A 27,286-nucleotide genomic window follows, 5' to 3' on the forward strand; every position below is an offset into this window, starting at 1 on the left:
AAACATAAATATAAGCATTACAAGCTTATTTTCCCAAAACACTGTTTTGTTACGGGTCGTGTCAACCTCGTCCCCAGGGTATCGAGCTAGCAGTACGCGCCCACCACTACCTGCTCTCTCACCCTGGTGTGTAGACCACTATCATGTTGCAACTATCTTGGATTTTTCTCATTAAAATCAACGTAACCAAAGCGAGGCTGGAAGGAAAAATAGTCTGGTTCCTTTTCACAACAAAATTCTATTCAGTACTGTTATTATATACGGGAAACATGACTGAAATGGTGGCAGCATGATTTATTGGATCATTTGCATGTGCAAGATTTTTGAACACGTATGCAAATGAGGAATAGTCTGGTGCCTGCGTGTGCGTTACATTGGCGTTTGTTTTTGTATGCGGTGTCTGGGGTAAAAACAGCATCCATTCTTCGCGCCGTGAGCTGAGTTACGAAAACACGATTGTTTTCAAAGTAAAAATTCTAAAGTGTCGCATTTTATATTAATATGAGCAAATTGGAAAAGAAAAGAGTATTTTTGATAAGGCGTGGACGTTATAATTACATTGATCGTGAAAACACGTAGTACACGTTGAAAATAACAACACCAAGTAGCCTACACGATATAAATGCATTAATAGCAAATTGCAGTATCGAATCAGGATACAGGAAGAAAGTTTCCTATATCCAGGGCTTACTATTGGAAACGAGGTTGGAAATAAAGTAAACACTGAAGACGAGGTTGATATCGTGTATTTATCTTTCCGCCATCTTGAAATGCACTCCGTAACCGACACTTGGCCTTGGTTCGGTTTTGGTCGGAACAGTGACGTCACTCCAGCCAACCGAAGTCACGAAAACGCTCAACCAATGACCAATAACAAAACATTAACATGTCGGTGTGGACTCTTGCCAACATCGAGCTAAACCGAGAGGAGTATGAACACTGATTATTGGAAGTTCTCCCATGCAAGTTAAATAATGCTAGAACGAGTGACTTAGTTTATTCAATGCCGCCCTCTCTGACCGAAGTTTGTTGACTGTTTTTCGCAGCGTGGCGTCCCGATAATGTTTCCATGTGAGCTCTTTCTCGAAGTTGCCCTGGAGTTCGTCTACGCTGCCATACGGTGTAACCTGTCGCAAAGAATGACACGGTATAAACTAAATTATGACATGCACACACTACTGGCAAAGATAAACCGGAGTACGAGTACATTTTCATTTAGGTATATTTAAGTAGCGTTCCCATGCTCTTCAACAAATTCCAGTTTTTTCTTCAGTTAATAAATGTTCAACTGCCAGGTTACAACCCAACACCCCCCCCCCTTGTTTGGACGTCTAAAACCCTCTGAAAAGAAGATTCTTATTTTGGAAACGTATCCACTTTGGCTCCCCGTCCGTACATTATCGATACCGACTGTGGGGACGGAACTTCACTCTCACTCCCCGCCCTGCAAACAAGGCGCTAGGGAGAGCTGGTGGTTGCAGACCAGTAAATCGGTCCAAAATTGCCTACGCCGGCAAAATCACGATTTGCATGCCCTCAAAATCTTCAGTATTTGAGCATGATGTGGGCCATGAACTTCAGGGTTTGTAAAAAATAGCCTTCGCAAGCAGCTAGCGCGCTATGTAAGATAAACATCAGCTGTGCATGTTGCATGCTACGTCACAGGTCTCGCAAAATCCATCCAATGAAAGCTCGAAGAGATCAGCCCTTGTCAGCGTCCTGTTTGCAGGGGAGGGGGGGGGGGGCGAAGGAGGGAACCAGCCTACGGCCCGGCGCGAGTTTGGAGTGGGAGTCTTTTGAGACGCTTGGTGGCAGCAAACACACCGGTACTTTTCTATTGTTTACATCATTCCGATCATGCGCAAATTAGGTTAAGGATGCAGAACTGTAAGTAGGCCAGCGGGCCAAATCCCAATGTTTACGCCCTCTATTTCTTTGCATTAGAGCATTATGTGGACCATGATCTTGAAGGTTTTTAAACAAGATGGGTGTAAGCCATGCAAAGGAATGCAAGTTCCTTTTATTTCTGTGAAATTCGGATGAAATTAGGCCCTGCAATTGTTCTAATTTGCAGTGGAGCTAAGGCATCATTTTTCAAAATGGCGATGGGCCACAGGACTACTTTAGGGGTGATCATGGAATTTCCCCTAACGCCATCGGAATACGACTCAAAAATTGAACAGAAAACAAAAGATGATGAAATAAGCTTTAATTTGATGGGTGTCTCACACTCATTGGAGAGTTGTGAGAATGTTTAAAATAATATTTCGAAGTATACTTCCGTGTGAGACACCCATCAAATTAAAGCTATCACTGAGGTGTATGGGGGCCGATTTACAGGTCTGCAAACAATTGGCCTTATTCCCAATCGGGAACGAATGAGGGCGCTGTCGCAATGCAATCCAATTTTATAGACATCAATTCTTTGCTTCAATTCAAAAGTACATTTTTTTACAATATTAAACTTTAGATTGAAGTAAAGTTACTTAACTCCAGTAATAAACGAGATATTTTCAGCGTCCTGGCTCAAGAATAAGGCCAATTGAAAAGGTCCAGTGTGTTTGCTGCCACCAAGCGTCTTATAAGTCTCCATCATTGTCTTGCAGCCAATAATTCGAAGTTGTAAATATATTTACAATTATTTAGTAAGGCCAATAACTGAACATTGAGCAGATGTTTTTTTTTCCGGTCGATGTCTCAAGTGATCACCTGTTGTATTGCTAGAAAATGGCAATTTAGAAAAAAATATTTTTTTTCCGGGATGAAACGCGAAAATAGGTCAGGGACGCAAATGTATTTTTTTCTCTTCCCCGCAAGCAAACTGCGAATCGTTTTAATTATCTTCAGTACCATCGACACAGCTGTCATCGTTATCATCCCCAACTATCGTCACTTGTCAACGTCGAGTTTCGAAACCAACCGGTTCTTTTTAGAACCACACGACTTCTCAAAAGAGATATTTCCACACGGTGTTACCGCCCACCCCTCACAAGCTTAGACTTTACACGAACAGTTTTAAATCTTACTTATCATTAATGTTGTTGCCAATCACGGTCAACGTCATTGTCATCATCGATAATTATTGCGTCCTCACTGTCGTCATTGTCATCCCCGTACTGTCCTCGTCATTCTCGTCATCAAGAGTCACCGCCATTACCAAAAAGCTTCGTTATCGGTGTTGCGGTTGAAGGGAAGATACAACATTTGCAAACATAAAACAAACCCGAATGATCGAATTATCACGAAATACCTACTGCATGTTTGGGAATGACAGTCTAAAAGCATCCTGCAAAATCGTGGATCCTGGTCAGCGGTGCTGACATTTTCAAGAAAATTGTATAACCGGCCGACCAGCGTTGGAAAAACTATGTTATAAAAAACTTTTCCTAAGACTTCAAATTGAGTTATTCTGCATTTTCTTTGCAATTGATTACACACCTGTGAAGGGGTACACGCCTGCTAGACTGATTCTCGAACCTTAAAATTCCCAAAGTATATTAATTATTCCGTTTCATGTTGAGTTGGGTCAGGGAACCAGACTACAAGAACATGATTTTTTTTTTTTGGTTTTTGCCAGCATCTACAAGCTCAAAACGTGAAGCAAGTCAGTTTAACAATATCTGCCATAATACACTAATCCTCCAATTTTCATTTATTTCTGAAAATTGCAGCAAAACCAAATGTTGTACATTCCCTTTAACCAACCACCGACTATTCCCCTTTTCACGACACCCCTCCAGCTTGTTAACATTCCTTTCAAATGTTAAATGAAAAAGGAACAATATTATCCAGCAACAAACCTTTAGTCTGGTTTGATGGATGAGGTGCTCTGGCGCGTGTTCAAGAAAAAACTGCTTGGAGATGACCACACATTCCGCTCCATTACTTATCAGACTCACACTGGGTTGATCACTGAACATAAGCTCCGACAATCCCTGTCGATAAAAGCAATCTTCACATTGATTCTACTTCGGAAATAAAATTAGTTTCAGCATCAATATTGGATAAAAGTGTACAATGTCATGTTCTCATACACTGGAGTTAATTACTTCATGCATTGAATTCCAATGATATTATAATGGTATTTACGTACGAAAGCGCCTCCTTTGACCAGTATTCGGACACAGACAAATACAGGCGATGCATCTGAATCGTAGCTCGAAACTGGCTTAACCTGCATAGAGCGGGAAATTTTGAATGAAAAAAAAAAAAGTCATCACAGATTGAATATAATGATTCTTATCCCTTTCCTTTCGGTAAATAAATTGATAGAAAAATACAGAGAATATCATTTTCAATGCGTCTTTGCAGCGTTAAAGTTCACGAATGTCTATGGCATTGACGGATCGAAATAACTGGGTGTTGCTTGTGGCTAAGGGTTGTTAGGTGTGGCTGGGCGTGACTGGGCATGGCTGGGAGTTAGAACAATTGAGGGGAATAATGACAATTGGAAGGTCTTAGGGCAGGATAGAAGTTTAGGAAGCCTAGAAGGAAGCTTAGAAGGAAGCTTAGAAGGAAGCTTAGGCGGTTATATAGACAAGAGAGGGCAGCAACAAAGATTTACAGTTTTACGTACTAGATGGGCGTTCAGATCATCTGCAAATGTGCGACGAGGTCCGTAGAGCGCCCTCTGGTGTTCATCTTCTGCAAAGAATTGATAAGAAAAACAACCTTTCAATGCAAAAACAACTCGGCAATATCGATTGAATCTCCCTATTAAATAGGCACAAAATCCTGCAATAATAAAAGTTTATGGCATGTATTGGCTTTTCAAGTAGAAAGAAACTCCTTAATCCAAAAAAAATCCCTTACCTACATCATCTGTTGCATCTTTCTGAAATGATAAAAGGAAATCCATGAGAAACGAGCAAACACTCCGTTATGGTTATTGTGTTTTAAAGTGTGATTTGATTCATAAACAAAATATCACGTTTACGAAAGGCAAGACACTAATTTGTGGGATGACACTGAATAAAATATTTAATAAAAATTGTTCATTGAGATGTCTTATTCCCACTCAGTAACTGCTTGATTTGTAGATATCGTATTTTTTGGCACAATGCCATTTGATTATCTTTTTAGGAATGAAATATTTCTATCCCAATCGAGGGTGTGGAATCCAAATTAAAACAACACAAAACTAAGATATCATACTGAGGTTGCACATTATCAAGGAACAGACATAAATTATCTGCACAAATTTGGTTTTCACTGTCTCTCTAACCTCTATTTCAAGTGCTGTCTCCGTCTCATCTTTGATGCTCCTCTTTTCATTTCTTCCTCTCAAATCTCCTCCATCTTCCGTTATTGATGCCTGCATGATTCTCCTTAACACTTTAGTCTCCATCTCAGTCGTCTCCACGTCCGCGTGGCCGTGCTCCCCGTCTGGTTGCCTCAGTAGCGGCAGGTCCAGCCCACGGTGAACCAGGGATGGTCTGGTCCTTTGTAGGAGGCGCACCTTCTTGCGAAGGAACGAGTTCTCCTTCCTGACGAGCCTAGCTTCGTGACGGGATGGTGTAACGTAATGGGCGCCATGCTCGCAGCTGCTCAGGACTGCACTCAGTTTTGCTTCTAGGTTCACATGACAGGAATATTATTTAGGAACATATTTTGTACGACTTTCTACTCCTGTTAAATGTATGAAAACTATTTGACATCCTCTTTTGGTTAATTTTATTAAAACGTGCACCTCTATAGACATTTAAAATCTCCCATGTATTTTCTGACACCTGAGGGCGCTGTTGCTGTGACGTCATTTCAGGAGGGTACTGTTCAGTTTAGGGTTTTTCTGTTCAATGGGTAAACTCAAAAATTTGCGAGAAAAGTTTGCTCATGGGCTTACTTTTATGTACTGACCCAACAACAAATCACCACAGAAAAGACAACTTAAGACAGCAAAATATTGGTTCACAGCCCAATACCCTATAGGTTTATACACAAATTGCCTAATTGGTTTGTCATCCAAAGCGAAGGTGCATTGCGAATATCAAATATTTTTATTAAGTTTACCTGTCTTTGTTACATGCCTAGAGGAATTCTTATCGGCGTTGGCCTTGCTGAGTCTCATCACGACCGAACAACTTCCCTGTCAAAGTAAGTTTATATTATTTTAATCAGCAACGAAAACCTTGGAAAGAATTACTAAGGGAATACATATGTGCTTGGCCTGTTTTAAACAAGTAGGGGCCCCGGGGGGGGGGGCCCAAGCCGAAGGCGAGTGACATTATCCGCAACCAGGCCCCTAGCCGGTTTTAAACTTCCTTGTTTCAAATCGGCCAAGCTTATATTTATTCCCATTCACAAATACATTTTCGGTCAAACATTCAAAATATTCAAAAATTGACAAAGTTGCAACGATTTTGTTCAACAAATTTTTCTTCATGTTTTGTGAAACGCCCCTCTGGCCATGTCTATGGTATGAGCCTCGCGCGCGTAGACATGACCTTCTTGATCTAATGACTCGACTCGACTCGACTCGAGACACTTCTTCAAAATGACTCTACTCGACTCGAGTCATAAAAATCAGTGACTCGTTACAACTTTGCCAATAGGTATGGGTAAACTATCTCAGGTATTTCTGAATACTGCATGCAATAAATTCATCTGTCGCACCACAAAGTTACGCGTTGTGTTTAAAGGCTAAGCACCATCTGTCAGTGCGGCGCAAAGAAACTATTGTTCCGTTGTTGTGCGTGCTTCTTATCGCTTGCTTCTGGTTTTATTGTTATTGACCAAACCTGATTTTATAAACAAAATATGATGTAATGTCATAAACTTCTAGCTTGAACACAATATGGCGCATTCTATTTAATTAATCAGGGTGTCACTCTTCCTTTCTCTCCAAAAGAAGCAAAAGAAGAATTTGACCAACCGATTTCACTATGTAGATCCAGTCGGAATATTTGCTGTCCCTCACCAGAACTGTGTCTCTCCTGAAAACCAAATTAATGATAATAATTATTCAGATTCATTAATAAGATTAATCAAGAGTATCCCTGTTTTGTTTTGTAATAAAATAATTCCCATATTTCTTAAACATCAAGCTAAAATTGGATGAGAATTACAAGTGATTTTTTTTCCGGCTTAGTTTAGCAATCAGTTACCTATTTCAATACACAGGGAGAAATCATTATGGTCCTCTTATTTGAATCATGAAAATTACAAATCTTTACCAAAAGTCATAATCACAGTGAATATTGTTTACCTGAAGAAATTGAAGACGCATTGTTTTGGATGTAGATCCAACATTTGTATCGGCCACCCTTTCAAGAAATCAATGCTTCTGCGTGGAGAGAATATAATTACGGGTAAAGGGTATGCAGAAACAGCCCTCAAAATGATGGATAAAGTTTGTTTGTTTTGGGGTTATCTTCAAGTTGGAGGGGGGGGGGGGGGGAGAGAGAGAGAGATGTGGTCCAGCGGTAGAGCACAGGCCCCATGATCGTGGGATTGTGGGTTCGAGCCCCGCCATGGCCATGCGTGTTGTGCCCTTGAGTATGGTGCTTTACCTTAATTATACTCCTCTCAACCCAGGTGTTAAATGGGTACCGGCATTATTCAATGCTTGGAAGTAACAGACTCACTGTGGAGGAGGTGTGGCAATCCCCCCCCCCCCCCACAGCAGCAGCATTTACATTGAGTCTGGCTAAATCGCTTCGAAAGAGAGATGGGCACTCCGTTCCTGTGAACACAGGTTCATCCCCTTTACCTTTACCTTTTGATCTCGGAACACAATCAGAAGTTGATGGGAAATACCCAGCCTGGGTTCAGATGCAAGTTTTAGCTAAATTAGACTATTAGCGTTTTTGTACTTTTTGTACTTCTGATTAACATATAACGCTTCCGACAAATGAATGAGTTTTCTTTATGGTTTTGCCATACACGGTCAATAGAAAACACAGATTTTCAATACCACAAGTTGAATATTGGAAAGTTTTGCTCAAACGATTCTTTAAAATTGGTGTAACAACTAACAATATCGCCAGACATTCAGCTCAGCACCGAAAAAAAACCCCGGGGGATTCTGGCCAAGCCGTGGGTTAAACCACTCATGCCATCTTACAATTGTTAGATACAATTATCGCTGGTCAGGAACAGTCTTCACATACTTTGGGAATCTTTCTGGACCTCTCCAAGGCATTCGACACAATCAATCACGACATCCTTTTGGCTAAACTTTCTTTTTATGGAATTAGAGGAATTGCCTTGGAGTGGTTCAGGAATTATCTCACTAACCGTAAACAATTTGTTTATTTTAATGACAATCAGTCTTCTACTAAAGATCTACTATGTGGAGTTCCACAAGGATCTCTATTAGGACCTTTGCTTTTTTCTATTTACATAAATGATTTTGATAAATCCTCTAGGATGCTGTCATTTATTTTATTCGCAGATGATTCCAACTTATTTTATACTCATGGTAATCTGACCACACTTGTTAATACGGTTAATTTAGAGCTCATTTCTGTTTCTAAATGGATCAAAGCCAACAAATTATCTCTCAACATTGATAAGACTTGTTTTATGTTATTTAGTAACACAGTTGATTCGATTCCTACTGACATATTATTTGATAATTTAACAATCAATCAAACAAATTGTATTAAATTTCTTGGTCTATTTATTGATGACAAATTGTCTTGGAATTATCATGTAAATCATATTTGTAAATTAATTTCCAGAAATGTAGGTATTATTAGCAAATTGAAATATTTTTTTCCGCCCAAATTCTAAATAGCATCTACAACGCTTTGATTTTGCCGTATATCTCCTATGGTATTCTTGCTTGGGGCAACACAAGTAGTTGTCTTTTAAACAGAATTCTTGTTCTACAGAAAAAAAGCATTGCGAATTATAGACCGTGTAGACTTCAGGGCTCATTCTGATCCTTTATTCTTTAATCACAATACCCTTAAAGTCACTGACATTTATTTTCTCCAGCTTGGAATGTTTATGCATCAGCTCGTTGCCCAAGATTTACCTAATTCTTTTGAACGAATGTTTAAGACTAATACCGTTATTCATCGTCATCATACCAGACAGTCTAGGGATTTCCATATCCCATACATACGTACTGCTAAAGCTAAAAAGTTCATTCATTATCAGGGCCCCAAATTCTGGAACTCATTAAATCAAACTCTTAGAATTGTCAACAGTAGGCCTTTATTTAAGAAGAAGCTAAAGTCTCTGCTTATGGAAAGTTACAATAATGCTTAATGCTTAATTTTAGTTTTACTTATTATTTGCTGTGAACATATTCTTCTAATAATTTCCCATGTAGGTTCTGATTGTACTTGATTTGTTTTGTCTTGTCCTGTTTGTGTTGGTCCCTTGTATATGTGTGTTTGTGTAACTTAAACTTCATTGTGTAGTTAAGTTAAAGGTACAAATGTATTTAATATATATTTTTTCTACACATAATGGACTTCTCCACTTGACAAGCTTGCTTTTTGGAGAAGCCCACCGCTTAATCTTATCCTGTTATCTAAATTATTGTTTAAACCGTTTCCCTTCAAAATGATTAAGTGGAAATAAATATGAATGAATGAATGAATGAAAACTGGGGTCTACCCGATGTTCCCCAATACCTATGTTCCCAAATACCTATGCTCCCCAAATCCTTAGGGTTAGGGTTAGGGTTAGGGTTGGGGAAGATAGGTATTTGGGAACATATGTATGCAGACGGTTAAACTTGCCTATATCTAAATCGAAGAAGTTATATTGTAAATAATGTTGTCTTTCTTACCTTTGAAGACTAATCTATGATAATGTTACCTTATGAAGGCTAAATGGTCCGGGTCGGTAAGTCTTTTCACTCCTCCTGACATAAAGATCTTCATAAAATCCTGTGTGAAAAGATGACACGAACTCTGTATTTATTTAGTCACAATTTTATCGTACCCAAGGACACGTCACAGATGAAACGCTTTAAAAAAAGGTGTGAGATTCGAGTATGTAAACAGCCTTAGAACCACTCGACTACCGAGCGTGATGTCTTGGCCTTTTGAAAGGTTGAACTGACAAGCCGCTTTCGATCTACATAAAATAATAGGACGACGAACGCCCTTCTTAGTTTTCCAAGTGGCGCTTCACAGTATAATGACGATTTGTAGTTCAAAACAACCTTTGCATATTTGTATCCCTTTCGTGTATATTGCCTAGGCTTACAGTTTAGCTAGGCTTAGATACGAAACGGATATGAAACAGGCTGAAAACGTGCTTATGTAATTACCAAGCACGCATTTCACCATGAAAAATAACGATGGAAGATATCGTCTCCTGCCGGGTCACCGATTTCAGGCTCCAGTTTTCACGAGTTTTCCCATACACTTGTAGGGTAGGTGTTCCGGCTCGAACAGGTATATTTTTGCCGAAATAATCCGCAGTACACTAGCAGATTCTGGCTTGCTAATTGCGTTTTATTTTACAAGATTAAGCACTCCAGTTTTACCTGAGCTGAAATGACGAGAAGTTGTAGATCTTCGCGGGCTGTGACGGTAGAAGTTCGTTTGCCATCATTTAATATCGCCAACTCCTAAGATAACACCACAGTTGAGATACCCTTGTCATTTTGTCTAAGCTATATAGTAAACTATACCTAATTGTAAATACTAGATGTGGATATGGTTCCTGATATTCTCATCTTATAATCTATTTGGGAATTTGGCGTTTTTAAAGCCTGTAATTGGGCAAATTACGTTTGAGCATGACATTGCTACAGCACCAGTATTTATACCTAAATTTATCGCGAAGGAATTTTTGAAAACTTACACCAAAGCTGTCTCCTCTTTTCAAGATGGCTACGGTGCGTTGTGTTAATCTGCCCGGTTCCATCACTGTTACCACGACTGCAATAAATAAAGATTGAGTATCATGTTTCATCCAATAAATTAATCTTATTGAGTTACTTATTACTAATCATCCTCTGCGAAAATTATCCGCAACTCGCAAGAGGGGGCGATCACCAAAAGAAACCCACTGCCACCTAATTAGCTTGTTGGAATAAGGGATAATCATTGTAGCCTACACTCTAGCAAAAGGCACAGAATGTAAAGATTGCAGACATGGGCTGAAAGCTTGTACCTGACATTTTTGCATGTTCAGTTCTCTCTATGTATACCCCTTATGCGTATAGCAGCCATCGTAGAGGGCAGTGCCTTTGTTTTGTTGGGTTATGCATGAGTGAATCTTTTGTATCTTCTTTGTTACTGAATTAAAATGACAAAAGATGCCCTCTAAGATGGTCGCTAGACATAAGGTCTATAGACGAATCCAGGCACGTGATCACCGCTCACACACGAGACTCCCTTCAATGGAGAAAGCACTGTGCAAGCTGTTGCGCAAAGCAACTTCCCTATGGACGGAAAATCTGAACAATAGCTAGCACAATGGTTTCGCCATTGAAGGGGGCCTTCGTGAAAGAAATGCCCGCGTGCCCAGATTGGTCTATAGGCAAAGTTCTTACCTTCGCAAGTTTCCATGCATACAACCGGAAAACGGATTTGACCCTTTCAGGACATGAGCATCATTATGTGACCCTGTATGAATTTGTGTTTATTTTCTCGGTCGATGGGCAAGAAAGTTGAGACCAATTTTCCGGAATGTCCTCGCCTGCCATGTCAACCAACTCACACTCGGTAGTAATTTGTTTTAAGTATTTTTTATTAATACATAATGTTTGTTTGTCAAAAGATTCTCCCCAATCCTCTCAAAATCACTTGAGAAACAAATCAAATATGGTATTCTAACCAATTGCTCATGAAGTCTAGGAATCCACAATGGCCGCCACCGACCGCGACGCACAAATCCATATCTAGTCATCAATCAATCGAAATCTTTAATTTTTACCAACATATACATGTACATATACAAATATATTGCTCCCCTTTTTACTACACCGGTACCTTTTTTCACACAAAGATTTAATGACTTCACCGCGGTGATCTCCAGTTTCGAATATATCTCATAAATGTATTATAACTCAAAAAAAAAATGTTCTTTATTTGGAAGCATTGAAATGGAAATCGATAAAAAAGTTTTTTTACCGACAAGCAAACATTTCTGCGAAATCAAGGGAACATTTGGCAAAAGAATACAAATATACGGTGCCGAGAAGACCCCCCCCCCCAAACCCCTGATCTGATAGGGTTAATCATAAAGTTTTCTTACTTGATAATGTGGTGCTTATAAAGTGCCTTATACCTAAGGTGTCAAAGCACTTTACAATTGTTATCTATGTTCATCAGGAGTGAGACCATTTTTCTGTAGTAACTCGAGATCAGCACAATTTGGACTGTACCTTCACAAGTACCCATTTAATACTCCTACGTACCTGAACCAGAATATATGAAGTAGAACGATCGTGGTTTATGTCCTTCCCTTACAATGACGCGGGTTGGTCCGTAGGCCTCACACCAACTCACCGCTGCCAGACTCTTCTGCATGCGTACAGGGTATGCTGCAATAGCTTTCAACGCACGGATTGCAATTTGCAACTGGGATAGAGGATTCCCCGCAACAAGTGTTTGGAAAAAGAACGGCAAAACATGAACATGCTTTGAAACTGTGCATGGTGGAATGGTACAGTAAAGTGGTAAAATTGCGATTGTACCGTGGATCCAATTTCTTCTGTGATGAAGGGTGGTTCTGACAAGAACCATTGGTTCGAAAAGAATTGTCAACACCGAAAACTTATCACTTTAATGGAAATTTCAGAAAGTTTAAAATATATATCAAGATATCTTTTTGCCTATCAAGTTAATATTAATAAAGGAGAAAACTGTTACAAAGATACAATTAATCGTAAAGAACAGACGAATCCGGGCACCTTAATGATCACTATACACTCACCAAGCCCCTTTAATTGCAAAGGCATTGTTCTAGCTATTGTACATAGAAACTGTTCCATGACAGTTATCCTGAACAACAGCTATAGCACAATGCTTTCGCCATTGAAGGGGGCCTCCGTGATATAAGTGGCAACGTGCCCAAATTGCTCTATAAATAATCAGTAATGCATGATTTCCACTTTCCGAACGGTGATTATAATGGTGAATTGATGCTAAATCACAATCAATGACATGGAGAATCTTATACTGTGCAGACCTATACTCACGTAATGTATATCTTGTGGAGTTCGTTCCTCGGGCGGGGTCTGAAGTATTCTCCTGGCCTCTTGAGAGAGCAGTTTCTAATGTAAAATAGGAGACTATGCTTATTACAGCCTCATCCCAGGTGAAGAGAACGCACAATGTTAAAAGCAAAGGTTGGATTGAACACCGAGCTGTATTGACTCGCACTTTTGATTGTAATATCAATTGGAAATAAAATGAATATGTGTAGGCCCTACGGTATCCTTGCACAACTTTGAAATCCAGGATCAGATTCCACCCTAATCAAGGTCATTTAATAATTATTTTTCTTAATCACCATCCAACAGCGCTGACATTTTACAATTATATTTTATTCAAATTTTCCAGCGGCAAATTCCAGTTCAATCCCAATTTACCTGTTTCTTTGCTTTGAATTGTGTGACGTCAAACATGACGTCAATGCTGTCACGTGACGAAGATACCTGGGCGAATGAAAGGTCAGCCGTGTCGCTGAATTAAAAACAAACAGAGGGAAAGAACACACGGTTTATCTTTTTTCTTCATATTATATCATGTCATTTTGCACTGATTTCTATTACCTGTGAAACTGAAAATGTAACAAGGCAAAGATATACCGTACTATGAACAGTTTTTTGTTGTTAATGAATCATCTTAGGATTGTTTTGTTCACGGTGAAACGAACTCATTCGAACAGACCTGGCTTCGATGTAGTGCATACGGCATATACGTCGGACCAAGATAGCAAGCCAAGCAACTCGACGGAACGTGTGGTAGAGTGCTTTCTGAAAAGAGAAGAAAGCACGTACGTTCTCATTCAAAGCCTCTATTTGCGTGTAGTCCTTATGGTTATAACGGTGTAACCTCCTAAGGTAAACAAAAACCCTTTTGGTTAGGCATACGGCATTTAAAATGATTGATCTTGGAGACGGTAATTGACATATTTATTAAGCAATGTACTCAGGTTAATGGCAACATCAGTTTTTGAAGTGATAATTCAATTTACCGACGACACGACTTCAGAAATTCGCACGATCACCTTCTAATAACTGAGTTATTTATCATTGTGTTAGTTAGAATTGAAACGGAAAAATCGAAGGTGGAGGAGGGGGTCAAAAGGACATTTAGTCCAATAAAAAGATTTCATAAATTCTGCCTCCGATCCTCGTTTGAAACTGAAAGCTATATATACAGACACAATATGCCCCCACACTTTCAGAAATGTTGCATTTAGTCCAATAAAAAAAGGATTTCATGAATTCTGCCTCCGTTCCTCGTTTGAAACTGAAAGCTATATATACAGACACAATATGCCCCCACACTTTCAGAAATATTGCCTATTTTAAACGAACCTTTCTGTCATTTCTCCACTTCCTAAAGTTTTGTCTTCTCAAGGCCATGTCGGCTGTCGTCATGCCGACGGCTGTTGCGTCTTTGGCAGGAGTTCTCAGTCCATCAGCACCTTCTTGCTCAAAACCGTTGGAGTTGCTCCTGATTTTACCCACTGCCGTCTGCCATTTGGTTTTAGCATTTTCGGTAGGGTTTCTGCTGTCGAGAGATGGTCTTTTGTCCTGGGATGGCGTAATTATGGATGATGATGATGACGTATCGAGCGGGTTGGGAAGTTGAAGGGAAGTTGCTAGATTTCTTCGTCTTCTCTTCCGCGCCTGATTGAGAAGACTGACCGTTGCCAACATACTTTGGTATCGTCGTTGCGGGTCGAGACAAGAGGGTACCGGTTCGCGAATGGATTCCATTGCGTTGCTTTATGTCAGTTGTGCTTTTTACCCGATAACTACAGTAGAGAATTGATGCCAACTTCAACGATTCGTTTATGAAGTTCAACTATCAGATGTGGTGTTGTCATTCACAGTTTGTAGCTGTTCGTCACAAAATTTCCTTCGCTAAAAATCCATTCCCATGCACTGTTACTTAGTGTATGTATCCGTAAATGTTTCTTCACTCGTAATGTGCTTTTATTTATTGTTTAGTTCCAAAGAAAGCTGATGAAAGGCAAACGGTTGTGGTATTTTATTCCAAGATAAGTCACAAATGCTAATAACAACGGAGATAATCTGTCAGTGGGCTGGCGTAACTTTGTGGATGTAGCCATTGATATCTGCCACTATAAGCGATAAGGGGGTTGTGCATGTTTACTTATTACCCCCAAATTATCGTTGCACAGAAATATACATGATCGAAGTCCAACTTTTATGACCGTTTGCAAGAAATGACCAGCTCATAAATATTTGGGGCGAAACAAGTTTTGACATCAATGGTCTCAACACAGTCTTTGTCTCCGGGAGTGCCTTGTAAATTTACAACCATGTCGTCACAATAATCGGAATTTAAATAGCAATTACATTTTATGGAAGAAACGCATGCCTTAAAGACATTAAAAAAAAACCAATTAAGCGATTAGCGTGTAAAGATTGATTGCTTTTAGCAGTCCTATTTTTGAAGTATGTTTTGTTATGTCAATTCATTAATGAGGGCATAAGAGGTCTACTCTGGGGTAACCTCTCTACATGTTTATCACTGTTGAACTAAAGCACGCATCTCAAAGATGGTTGCAGTGCAAACGGTCTACATGCCCTCCCGTTCTCAGCACTGCCACGCTACATCCTTTAACCCACATTGCCTCCATGTCCCAACATACTCCATCCAACGCACACAGCCGGTGACCTCTTGGATTGTGCACGCATGCAACCAACATTTTAAGAGAACTTGCTTTGATTACGTATTTACGTTGTCTGGGCTCATTAGGTCGGAACTCCAATTAATCGTTAAACATATTTCATTTCACGGTAATTGAACTGTGACCCGGGGTCTGGGGTCAACCTGGAATATACGGCTACAACAACTCCTTTCTTCATTTCAACCTCAATCTCAATAGCTTAATATCATTTTAGCAACGTAGGCGGGGCCGGCATTTAGGGGCCCCATTTTCTGGAGATGACACTCTGGAAAGGCCTCACAAAAGGCCTGAAACATAATGACGTCACACTTTGTTCAAATAAAAGTCTCCGGTTTCTGGCATGGAGCTTGCCCCAAAAGTGGTGCAGCGACGTGTTTTTTTTACCCAACTTTTTTTTTCTTCTAATGTCGGCTGATGTATGTTGCAGATGACGCTTCGATCCCCTTAAAACTCTCAAAAATATCCTTCAGATCAGAGTGGAGCTGGAGGTGACCTCAGTAAGGCCATAAGGCTTGAAAATTCTGCACCCGCGTATGATCTCGACCGACACGAACATTCTTAGGGAAATTTGGATAGTCAAGACAAAAATCAGAAAAACGGTAACGTCAGACTATGCAGCGACATCGAAATCGTGCATGAGCCGCCAGGCTGGTCATCAGTCTGCTCCCTTACATATTGCGCTAATTAAAAAACGTATAAAGGTTCCAGATACACGACCATCGCTCCCTCAGTCTGGCTTCCAAACTCACAATTACAAAATTACAACACCGTCTGCAAACGGTGCCCGACTAAATTTATTGCAAATTATATGGGAGCACAGCGAGGCCATATAAAGCTTATAGTCGATCGTAACCAGTGGCGTCACCAGACTTTTCAGTCTGGGGGGGCACAGGGGGGCACCAGCATTTGATGGGGGGGGGGCACTTAGGTGGATACGGATCGCCGTCCTGCGGGAGGGGTCTAAGGGGAGGGGGTGCCCCCCTCCCCTTTGGAAAATTTTCGCATACGGAGGATGGGCTAGATGCAAAATGGTGCCACATTTGATGCTAAATTCGATCTGAAGATATCTCCAGAAATTGCTATTTTCGAGGTAATGATTTTAACAACGCGCAGAATTTTTTTTTACCAACCCAAATCTCAGATGGGGGGGCACTCGGGGGGGCACTAGGTTTTCCAGGGGGGGCACGTGCCCCCCCTGGCCCCCCCTTGGCGACGCCACTGATCGTAACCCCATCTGAAAACACGTTAAAATAGTGCAGCAGCAGGATTCTAATCAAACCAGTGAATTTAAAGGTTTTGAGACATCATCTTACAATAAAAAAAAACTTTTTAATTTTGCCGAGGCGCATGGATACGGCGACGCGCGCGCAGACCAGAAACCGGAGACTTTTTGGCCTTGTGGGAGCCAAGTGGGGATGAAAGCTAACATTAAAGGGAATATACATCATTTGCTTTTGCTGTAATTTTCAGAAATGGATGGAATTGGGGGGTTGGAAATATATAGCAAATATAGTTACACTGACTTTTTTGAGGTTTTGGGTTCGAAAATGCAATAAAAACCAAGAAAAACAATCATTTTCCTGTAGTCTGGTTCCCTGACTCCATTTAAGAAGAAACAGAGCAGTTTACATACATTGGGGAATTGTAAGGTCAGGGAACCAGTCTAGCTGGCTTGTACCCGTTCATAGGTGTGCAATCGATTGCAAACAAGTGCGATGGTCAACTGGGGCCAGTATTTGAAAAAAAAGCCAGTTTTTCCAACGCTGATCGGCCGATCAGCGTTGGAAATTGATACAAAAATACCACTTTTCTTGAAAATGACAGTATACCAGGTGCCATGATTTTACAGGATGCTTTACACTGTCATTCACTAACAGTTCAGCAAGGTATTTCAAAATGATTTGGTAGTTTTATTTTTTTATGTTTGCAAATGTTGTATTTTCCCTTTAAGCTCCCAACAAGTGTGACATCGTTATGTCTCAGGTCTATGATAGGCTCGTTATTGACTTCCCCCAAATTCTGAGCGGATGGATGGGTGTGGGTGTAAATGACTCTATTTCTTTTCAGAGGTGAGTCACGATTTGATGTCACCGTTGCACGTAATTGCTGTAAATGACTTGACTCCACTGAAACGGTTAAACCTCGATTCGAGTTTTCTGCCCTAAAGAATCGATTCAGGGGCGTCATTTGAAAGGGCCAGGGGTTGTAGGTGTATGGTGCCCTCTTTCGTTCCTTGCAGCAAAAGAGACCGCCACCTAGCGTCAGTGTCCCTCTACCCTAAATAGCGCCCCCTTGTGTCGCATGATGTCCTCCTCACCCCCTAGGCTGGTTCCCGGCCCCTCCATTGTCCTACGGACTTCAAATGTAAGGACCGGTAGCGGGCAATGAATCCTGGAGGAATTCCTTCAGGAGTATGTAAATTAGCCTAGGTCTGAATCCCGCCCCCTGGATACAAAATCACAACGACAGTTTAGGCGCGGAACCAGGCTAGTGAAAATGCCAACAAGGCTACCACCAATGCGCAGTTTGTGTGGTGATGAGTTTTGATTTTCTCTGAATTCGGAAGTGTGTCTGGCAACAGTATTTGAAAGCTATGCAGTTGAAATGCTTGAAAATTGCCTTCGTGGAGACACATGTTCAACTGTCCTGCGCACGCGCAGAGGTGATCCAATCAAAAGCTTTACCAGTCTACCTCATCCCCCTCTCCTCGCTTTCCGAATCTGTGATCTTTCGGCAATTTGAAGTCATCCACACACGCACAAGTAATGACTATGTCTGGTAACGCCAATGACCCTACTGGGAGTGTGTAACAGGCCTTCAAGACTTTGCTAATAGTGTCACATTTCTCCTGGTCACCGTAGGGGCCAGCCTATTGTCTTCTTTGCACCAGACTGACTAACTGACTGACTGACTTGTGAAAAAGACTTGCTGAAGTCAAAAAGAAAGTGACCAAGATTAAAAATCTTCTTATTAAAGCAATCAAATTTGATACATGATTGAAATCAAGAATGAAACATTATTTTTATTGCCAGATTTTGTGTTTTGAGTATGTGGAACAAGTCAACTTTTGTTCTGAAATATTGACGGCAATTTTTGTACGTTACATTTGCAAGTTCTCGTTTATTCATCGAGGTGGGAAAACGTCTATGTTTCATTGTACTCGATGATGGGTATTCATCAGATCGTAGAACCACGGTAAATGATCAGTGGTGGACAGCCGAGTTTAGTGATCTTTAATATTGAAATAGACAGATATTGGGAATAAACTATGCAAATTGCGTGAAATTTTCACGCTTAAAAGTCAATAAGATGTACTTTATTCCTATGTTTTTCTTACAAATGGAGCAATCAAAATATTTTAAAAATATTTGTCAAATTCGGTCACTTTTTATTTACCCACCCCGTATAACACTTCTTGATTGTCACTTGTGAATTAGACTGGTTACGTATTTACATCACGTTATAACTACAGCTTATTCAATGAACATTCTAGCAATTTCAGATAAATTGAATAGAATGTTGTGCGCTCTGGGACCAGCTTTACCAGGCTTGCCTTGTCTTGTTTAGAAATGAATAGTACACTTGGCGAGCGATTCCGGTATGCCGAGATTACTATACATACACTAAATGGAAATTTATTTTATTTTTTTATTTTATTTCTTTCTTACGAAAGCCCTGTAGTGCCATCAAGTATATATTTTGAAAAAAGTGAAGTATATTTTTTTCAAGTTCGTTTTTACGAGATATATTTTTTCCAAGTTCGTTTTTAAGAGATATATTTTTCCCAAAGTTCGTTTTTATGAGATATATTTTTTCCAAGTTCGTTTTTACGAGATATATTTTTTCCAAAGTTCGGAAAGCGCAGGGCTGCCTCCAGTCAGTACAGCAGGGCGACACAGGATATCTGAATATACAGCAAATTAAACTTTGCTTCATTCCCGCGTGCCTCAGGGGCCTGTACTGTGGGCTAGGCCTAGGATCGATCCAGAACTGGCATGTCCTCACAGAATTACAAGTGATGAACGCCAACGCGCACGTGACAATTTGCACACAAGAAAATCTCATAAAAACGAACTTGGAAAAAATATATGTCGTAAAAACGAACTTTGGAAAAAATATATCTCTTAAAAATGAACTTTGAAAAAATATATCTCGTAAAAACGAACTTGGAAAAAATATGCTTCACTTTTTCAAAATATATACTTGATTGCACTACAGGGCTTTCGTACTTTCTGGTAATGAAACCAAGGATTCCTCAAAAGTGCCCTAGGCACTGTAGCTCGCAAGAAACCTGTGGAGAGGAGACAATGAAAATGAATTACAGTTTTATTGGTGGGAGGAAAAGCCCAGAAGAATATTCTGGAGAAAACCCACGGAATCAGGTAGGGACTAAAAACCCAATCCACATATTGGCCTAGGTGGGATTCGAACCCGGGTCACAGCGGTGGAAGGCGAGGAAAGTACCGCTACGCCAACCTGACTCCCCATGACATGAACAAGCTCTCCTGCAAACGAGCAAGGAAGTTCATTCGTTTCCGCACAAGTTTATTTTGACATATTTAAGAGCTAAGCACAATTTCCAAATCACCAAAGAACCAAATACCAACATTTTAAAACCTTAATGAAACAATACAAATTACATGTATGTACAGCTTCCGTTCTATCAACATTACAAAACAAGAACAAAATCCACACAAATCTATGTAAACAAATACATTTTCCCTAGCTATGTAAACAAATACATTTTCCCACTGGTAATGTTTTGAAGTTTATTGTACATGTTACATCACTAAACAAGACAAATACACAAAAAGCTAAAACTTAAAACTGGCCCAACTATGTAAGCAAACATATTTATTCTACATGTTACACCACTTGTAATAACTATCTAGTTTCTGCACACTGAAGAGGATTGAATGCAAGTGATCTCTTCATAATAATGACAGCAGAAAGGCTGAGCAGGCCGTCCAATGTAAAGTGCTTGAAAATGACTGTTCTTCATTCATTCTAGCAATGCATGTTAAACCCTTTTACTGTCCAGACACCACAGCCTGTCTTTTTATAATAAAGAAACTAAATAAAGCTTCACTTATATGTAATTTCAGATCATACTGTAAAACAGTATAACAAAACTCATTTTTTGAATGGAGTTCTTCAAAATAACGTTATACGCAAAAATAAAATAAAACAGGTACACCTTTCTTAAGAACAAGGTGTTCTGTGAACGTCTTTTAAAAATCCATCAGTTTATTTCATAACCACTTTTGGAAAAACAGTGGTTATGGTTAAAGTTGACTGGTTCAATTAGTTCAAAACACATTCAAGGTTAAAAACACCTTTAAATCAAGCACAATCGGTATGCAAAAGAAGAATGAGCGATAAATATAACATGCAATGTAAGTTTTTTTTAAAGGTGGTTTTGCAAAGATAAAACTTCAAAACGAAAGACAGGCTGTTTTGAAACAAATGCTTTGTGATTGGTACTCGTTCTTGTTTAGATTATTACAAACATGTTCACGTCCATGTTGAACGTTGCAAGATCAAAGATCGCGGCCAACAGTGATCTCGAGTTAGGTCTGCATTCACTGAATGTTCGGCTTAATTTCCGACATTAAATATTTGACCTTTCAACATTAGGAGTCATTATAACGGGATACAATAGGACCAAAGTAGTCAACAATACCATTGAGAAGTTTGGCATCGCATTCATGCTTAAAAGTGAGTCATTATATGCATGCATGCAACAGCGCCTTCCAACAAATTAGACACAATATTGCGTCCTTGTGCGAAGCCACCGTATGGTTACTAGTTATGAGCAGTATTAAATGAATCACAACCTTATGTAAATAAAACGAACAGGGGTCCGCTCATAAGTCCGCGCCTCATAGGTCCGACGCCTCATAAGTCCGAAATTTCGGACTTAAGAGGCGTCGGACGTATGAGGCATACAATTGATTGATTCCGCCTCATAGCTCCAACGCCCCATAAGTCCGACGTCTCACAGCTCCTACGCCTCATAATTCAGAAACAGCGTTTGTCCATTGTCGGACTTATGAGGCGTCGGACCTATGAGACGGAATTTATGCCTAATAAGTTCGACGCATCATAAGACCGACATTTCGGACTTATGAAGCGTTGGACCTATGAGGAGTCGGACTTATGATATGGCCCCCAACGACCACACCACACTCCGTCGCTAAGGGAAGGCACTGTTGGGGAACCGCCAACGTGACATCGTCACGCGTTAATTTAAAGTGCTTAACTTTGAAGAAGGCACTTGTCGAGAACTACTAACATTACAGGTTACAACCACATTCAAATATGCAAGAGGTGTGACGATGTCCTGTGGTAGTTCTCAATGTTAAAGTGCATACCAAACGAAAGTCCAAAGGCCTAACATGTCTTGCAATAGTCCAGTGATATAATTACGTTTTGTTTCAATGTGCGCTTTCCTATGAGAGCCATGTATAGCGACGAGAATCACCAAGTTAACAAAACCGCACATGTAGAGAAAGCGTGACGTCATTATCTTTTAGGTCTATTGTTTTCGCAATGTGAGGACAGCCACTGCAGCTGTTTTTTGGTCCAGTCAATTGGAAAGTCTAATTCATAGATCTCCTCATGTTTTTTAAAAAGTTCTTGGACACGCATAATGTTTCCTAAAGCAGCTTGCCGTCTTAATACAATGAGCACATAATATTCATATCTGCCTTGTCGTCTTTGTTTTACTCTCGTAGTTTATATCCACCATTAATTAAAACCCGGATGCTGCATTTCTGCCCTTCATTTCGATGTAATTTGCAAGTCAATTGAACAAGGTCTACCTGACTTATCTTGCACGTACGCTTCGGTGGTAGACACGATCGCAGTTATAAACAACGCTTTTCAATTTGAGGGGACGAAGTAGACAAAACAGAGGAAACCTCAGACAGATTTGTATTTGTTTTGGTTGAAAATGCTAGGTATGTTTGCCTAGCAGTATTTCGTTTTACAGTGACAAATAAGAAATTCGAATTGCCGCCTTCTGAATTAACTGTCAACCAGAAACGGACTGCTGTTCGTTTGACAGGTTATGCTTTACACGAATACCGGTTGGATATCGGCATGGATTTAAATATATGCCAAATGAAGATAGTATATTTGTTATTGTTGTATTACATGCAAAATGAAATAAAGGAAGCGAGCGTAAATCGGAATTACTTGATGTTACAGATTATCGAGTTTTACCCATAACTGACGCAGTACGATACGTCACAGCACTTAGAAACTTAGTTTTGAAATTCGAATTGATATATTAATTAGTTAACAAAAAGATGGACCTGTCTGTTACATATTAAACGATTGTAAGTCTGTACAATTAAGTGGAAATAATCAATTTCAAATTCTTCAACAGTAACTGCGGTCTGATACCGTCAAGGACATTGTTTCTCTGCACACATTTCAAAAAATTGGTTGAATTTTCAATTGAACCATTTTGAACTTTCTCCTCCTTGCCGTTACTGGGCGCCCTTTGAGTCATGATGCTATAACTGTGGTCAATATTGAAATCCACGAGTCAGAATGTGTACCAAAGCAGTCCGTTTTGACTGTAACAAATTACTTTGTACATATTAAAGGGATTCATATCAAACAACGTTTGATGGTAACAGCACTCTATAGGCCTATTCCACATTTTCCGATATTAGGGAGCCAATTGCTGTGATGTCATCAAATTGGACATTATTTTGTCAAACAATGGATAACATGAGCATATAGTTTCAAAATGTTATCATACTCATACAAGAATCACTTTCAAAGAAATCAATGACATCAATCGAATTGGAAATTCCACGTCAATGGAATGAAAAAAAAGTTTATCTGAACTTAACAATCCATCTAACCTTAAACCGTCGTGAGGTTTAATATATAGAGAGAGTTTCATGTATAAATGCACTATTTCTCTTCTTAATACGAAATACAAATTGTGCGGCCAACCCCCCCCCCCAAAAAAAACCCCCAAAAAACAAAAAACAACCCCGAACATCCCTCCCCAAACGATTCGTTGGTTAGCACAAATTACAATTTTTTTTATAATATATTCTATGTTTATATACACTAAATATCTAAGAATTATTTACAGTACCGAGTCAAATACAAATCAAATAATATCATGGCAAACTACGAATCGCATTTAGAAAAAGAAGATAGTGATCATCCTATACCGATTCCAATTGAAAATCTAATGGAACCTTATATAACACTAACTATACCAATTTTAGATGTACACACAAACAAATAGAGGTACCATTTGTTTGGATAACCGAAAGCCGAAGCTCTTCTATAAAAACGAAAACTTAAGAAAGTTAATTGTATTTGAACCTTCCAAATGAAACTCTATGCTACGAATTGTATCTTAAGTAATTATCTCAAACTAGTTATGGCTTAAAAATGCTCTCCCTGTGCTATAGATTTTGTTTTTAAATCGCCATTTTTGTTCTAGCAATACAAAGTTATCCACTTTTGAATGAAACATTGAATGAAACAAATCCGCCCACTTTAGTTTATGAAATATTGATTTGCAGCTAGACAATAATTCAGGCGTATGTTTTTTGTTTTTTATTGGCACAAAGTAACCCAAAATAGAAGCGTATTCTCAGAGGGTGAAAAACGTCGAGTTAAATGAAACATACATATTGAAAATTCGTTAAGAGGAAAAAAATCGAATGTTAAATAGCACGGGTAGAGCAACTTTACCAAAACCATGACTGTAACATGAATGAAACAATTATAGTACAGCATTCACAGTTTGGTATCCTCCTCAACGGTTGAGGGTTTGGAACTAGCTGCACGCGTTGTAAAAGTGGGCTGTGACGGCGAGTGTTGTCCGGTGGAGTGATGACTTTTGCAACGAAAGGCCTGCACGAAAGCAATGCGATATTGCCTATTGACAGCGCCATAGATCAGCGGATTAATGAGCGTGTTGATGAATTGGGGAATATTGGCAATCCAGGCACTGATCCCCGGTAACCAGAGAGGATTACGAATACCAACCAATGAACAGATCCATCCAGATAAGCTGTAGATACGATATGGGGTCTGGCAAAGGAAGAAAACTACGCCGTTAACAACCAGCATTTTGGCCACTTGATTTCGGATCTTAATTGCGTTGGGGCCATTACTGACCAAGTTTTGACCGCTACGTTTGTTGAGCATGTGTACGATGCGCACATACATGTAACTGTTGGCCACCATTGCAATGAGCCAAGGAATATTCAGCACTGGTGGATTGTAGTAGCTTACCCATGGTGCTACCGAAGCACAGTATGCTCTGCTCGATGGGTAGTCTTGATAGGCGTCATCATCCGGCCACCGCAAACACTGCACATGAAGAATTGCCTGGCTCAACGATGTGAACACAGCAAACAGTAGCCCTACCAGCCAGCAGATGCCAATCATTCTATAGGTGCGTCTTCGTCCGCGAATGGCGAGATGTTTCATGGGATGGCACAGGGCGAGGTATCTCTCAAGTGAGACCACAGTCACAAGTGCAATGGATGCATAGTAGCCGGTATTGGTGAAAGTGAAATAGGAAATGCATTGGGCGGTACTCACGAAGGGGAAATGGTAGGCCACTGGGGAATCTACGTAACGCCACACTGAGTACGTAGATGTCAAATTCAAAAACAGAAGATCAGCAAGAGACAGGTGTGCCAAATATATGTTGGTATCTGATCTCAGTTTGGGAACGCGGACGATGACAAACAGAAAAGTCAGGTTAGTGATGATACCAAGGCTCCAGAGGATGGGTATGACGATAGTAGTAATAGAGGTATCCAAGGGAGTGTACAGCCACGCAGAAACTGCCCACTGGCTTATATTGACAGTATCTCGTTCGCTACACTCGCCTGATGTTATACCTGATCCCATGCTGGAATTTGCACGGCTACATTTACTAAACAAAATTCTAAATCTGAAATTTCAGCAAGTGCATGCACAGCTCTGCATGTGAATGAAGAGATACATCAATTCATGGTGTAAGTTAGGTCATTGTTCCGAGTTTCCACATAGTTTGGAAGTGATGCACAGGTTGGAGGTATGAGAAGGGAAGAAAATCGTTAGCTCGATTTTAAAGGACGCTAACACTTTCTCATGAAACGGTGTCTGGTTGGCTGAATACACTTGTCCATGGTAGGTGTCATCGAGTGAGAATCATTGTCAAGTGGGACATGCACAGCACTTTTTATGAAGCAAACTACATTACTATTCAACAATTCGATAACTTGCTGGTAGTAGGGACATCAGTATTAAACAGTCCTCGTCAGTGAATTAATGTTATGCAACAAAAAGCAAGGCAGAAAATCCACCCTCCCACCATATGGGCCTACTAGAAAACATTCATACATTAAGCGTATTTGTATAAAGTAGTCAATGTACTTTTAGTCAATTACTATGCAGAAACCGTTTTATGATTGCCATGAACCAACAAACATTTTCAACCAACTTTGTTTGTTGAGGTTAAAAATAATTTTCAGCTCTCAAACAGGCCAATTTCTGCACTTGAAATGTATTTCGCCCTAATTACACTTGCCCGATTGGAACTATGCTTAGCCAATACAGGCCAATCATAAGTTCGTCGGATTCCAATATGGGCTGGAAAGCATGGGAGATTCCTTAAACACATATGAAACTTATGCAGTAAGTTGTTATTGTAACCGTATGTATTTGACAAATAAGGTTTTCACACGAAAACTACAATTCACTTGGACCCCGATTTGTAACAACATATACCCCTTTTAAAACGACGGTGTCGTCATAGTTTATTTACATATAATGAATATTCATACTCTTTGAAACCGTGACATTTCTTCGTGAAGATGTTTCCAACAATTCCTTAATGAGCACGGCATTGTGTGGTATCGGGTCAAAGCATATTTGGATACGCGATGATCGGAAAGTGAAGGACATCACACAACTCTACATTAGAAATCCTAAACCGCTGAAAAAAATTCATCAGTGCTAACTTGCAGAAACAACAGGAGTCACACATTTCTTATTATTACCAATTCAAAATATGTACAGCTCAATTTCTTAAATAAAAACCCAGTATGAATCGTTTAAGGTGTTTTTAAGCCAATGGTGCTATGGTGATTGAACGATGTGTATATTTCAGGTCAATCCAGTCAGTGAGCAGTTTGCAGCAGCTTGATTATTTTTCATCAAACAGAACTTGCCAGAATGAGGTTGTTGTTTAAACTAAATGCACTGTTAAAATATTTATTGACCTAAGTAGGGCGCAGAAACTGTGACAGTCATAGATGAAAATGAGAGAGTATGGGCCACGCAGCTGCATCAACGTTCTGGGTTTGACAAATAGATCCATCAACGTTTTGGCAATGCAAGTAAAGTGTTGGTTTTGCAATTTCCTCAAAACCATGGATGTTTCTCTCAAATGGGTTTGGACAAGTACTGCACAATTTTTAAGAAGGGTTGTCGAAATTCT

General features: G+C 39.8%; 2 protein-coding genes across 2 annotated transcripts; both read right to left on the bottom strand.

The window, feature by feature from the left end:
* Positions 1–372: 372 nt before the first annotated feature.
* Positions 373–15,746, bottom strand: LOC119721902 (cyclic nucleotide-binding domain-containing protein 2-like). The gene is made up of 17 exons (XM_038191841.1): positions 14,462–15,746; positions 13,809–13,894; positions 13,508–13,601; positions 13,115–13,189; positions 12,332–12,494; positions 10,771–10,847; positions 10,451–10,534; positions 9,775–9,845; positions 7,205–7,282; positions 6,872–6,932; positions 6,010–6,085; positions 5,225–5,571; positions 4,813–4,834; positions 4,577–4,644; positions 4,094–4,174; positions 3,801–3,935; positions 373–1,127 (listed from the first exon to the last, which is right to left on the bottom strand). The coding sequence occupies exons 1-17, from the start codon at positions 14,864–14,866 to the stop codon at positions 978–980; spliced, it is 2,073 nt and encodes a 690-aa protein (XP_038047769.1). The 5' UTR covers positions 14,867–15,746; the 3' UTR covers positions 373–977.
* Positions 15,747–24,556: 8,810 nt separating this feature from the next.
* LOC119721777 (neuropeptides capa receptor-like) lies at positions 24,557–25,713 on the bottom strand. The gene has a single exon (XM_038191735.1). It carries the CDS (start codon positions 25,711–25,713, stop codon positions 24,586–24,588), a length of 1,128 nt encoding a protein of 375 aa, XP_038047663.1. The 3' UTR covers positions 24,557–24,585.
* Between the last annotated feature and the right edge of the window lie 1,573 nt (positions 25,714–27,286).

The sequence above is a fragment of the Patiria miniata genome, unplaced genomic scaffold (assembly GCF_015706575.1).
Source record: "Patiria miniata isolate m_02_andy unplaced genomic scaffold, ASM1570657v1 HiC_scaffold_14, whole genome shotgun sequence".
Taxonomy (NCBI): Eukaryota; Metazoa; Echinodermata; class Asteroidea; order Valvatida; family Asterinidae; genus Patiria; species Patiria miniata.

Bases quoted from the DNA above. Each gene is read 5' to 3' on its own strand.
- LOC119721777 (XM_038191735.1), bottom strand. From the start codon at position 25,713: ATGGGATCAGGTATAACATCAGGCGAGTGTAGCGAACGAGATACTGTC.
- LOC119721902 (XM_038191841.1), bottom strand. From the start codon at position 14,866: ATGGAATCCATTCGCGAACCGGTACCCTCTTGTCTCGACCCGCAACGA. The intron at 13,895-14,461 runs GTTCGTTTAAAA...TTCTCTTTTCAG, and splicing joins AGTGGAGAAATGACAGAAAG to AAAGCACTCTACCACACGTT. The intron at 13,190-13,507 runs GTAAATTGGGAT...ATTTTACATTAG, and splicing joins AATTCAAAGCAAAGAAACAG to AAACTGCTCTCTCAAGAGGC.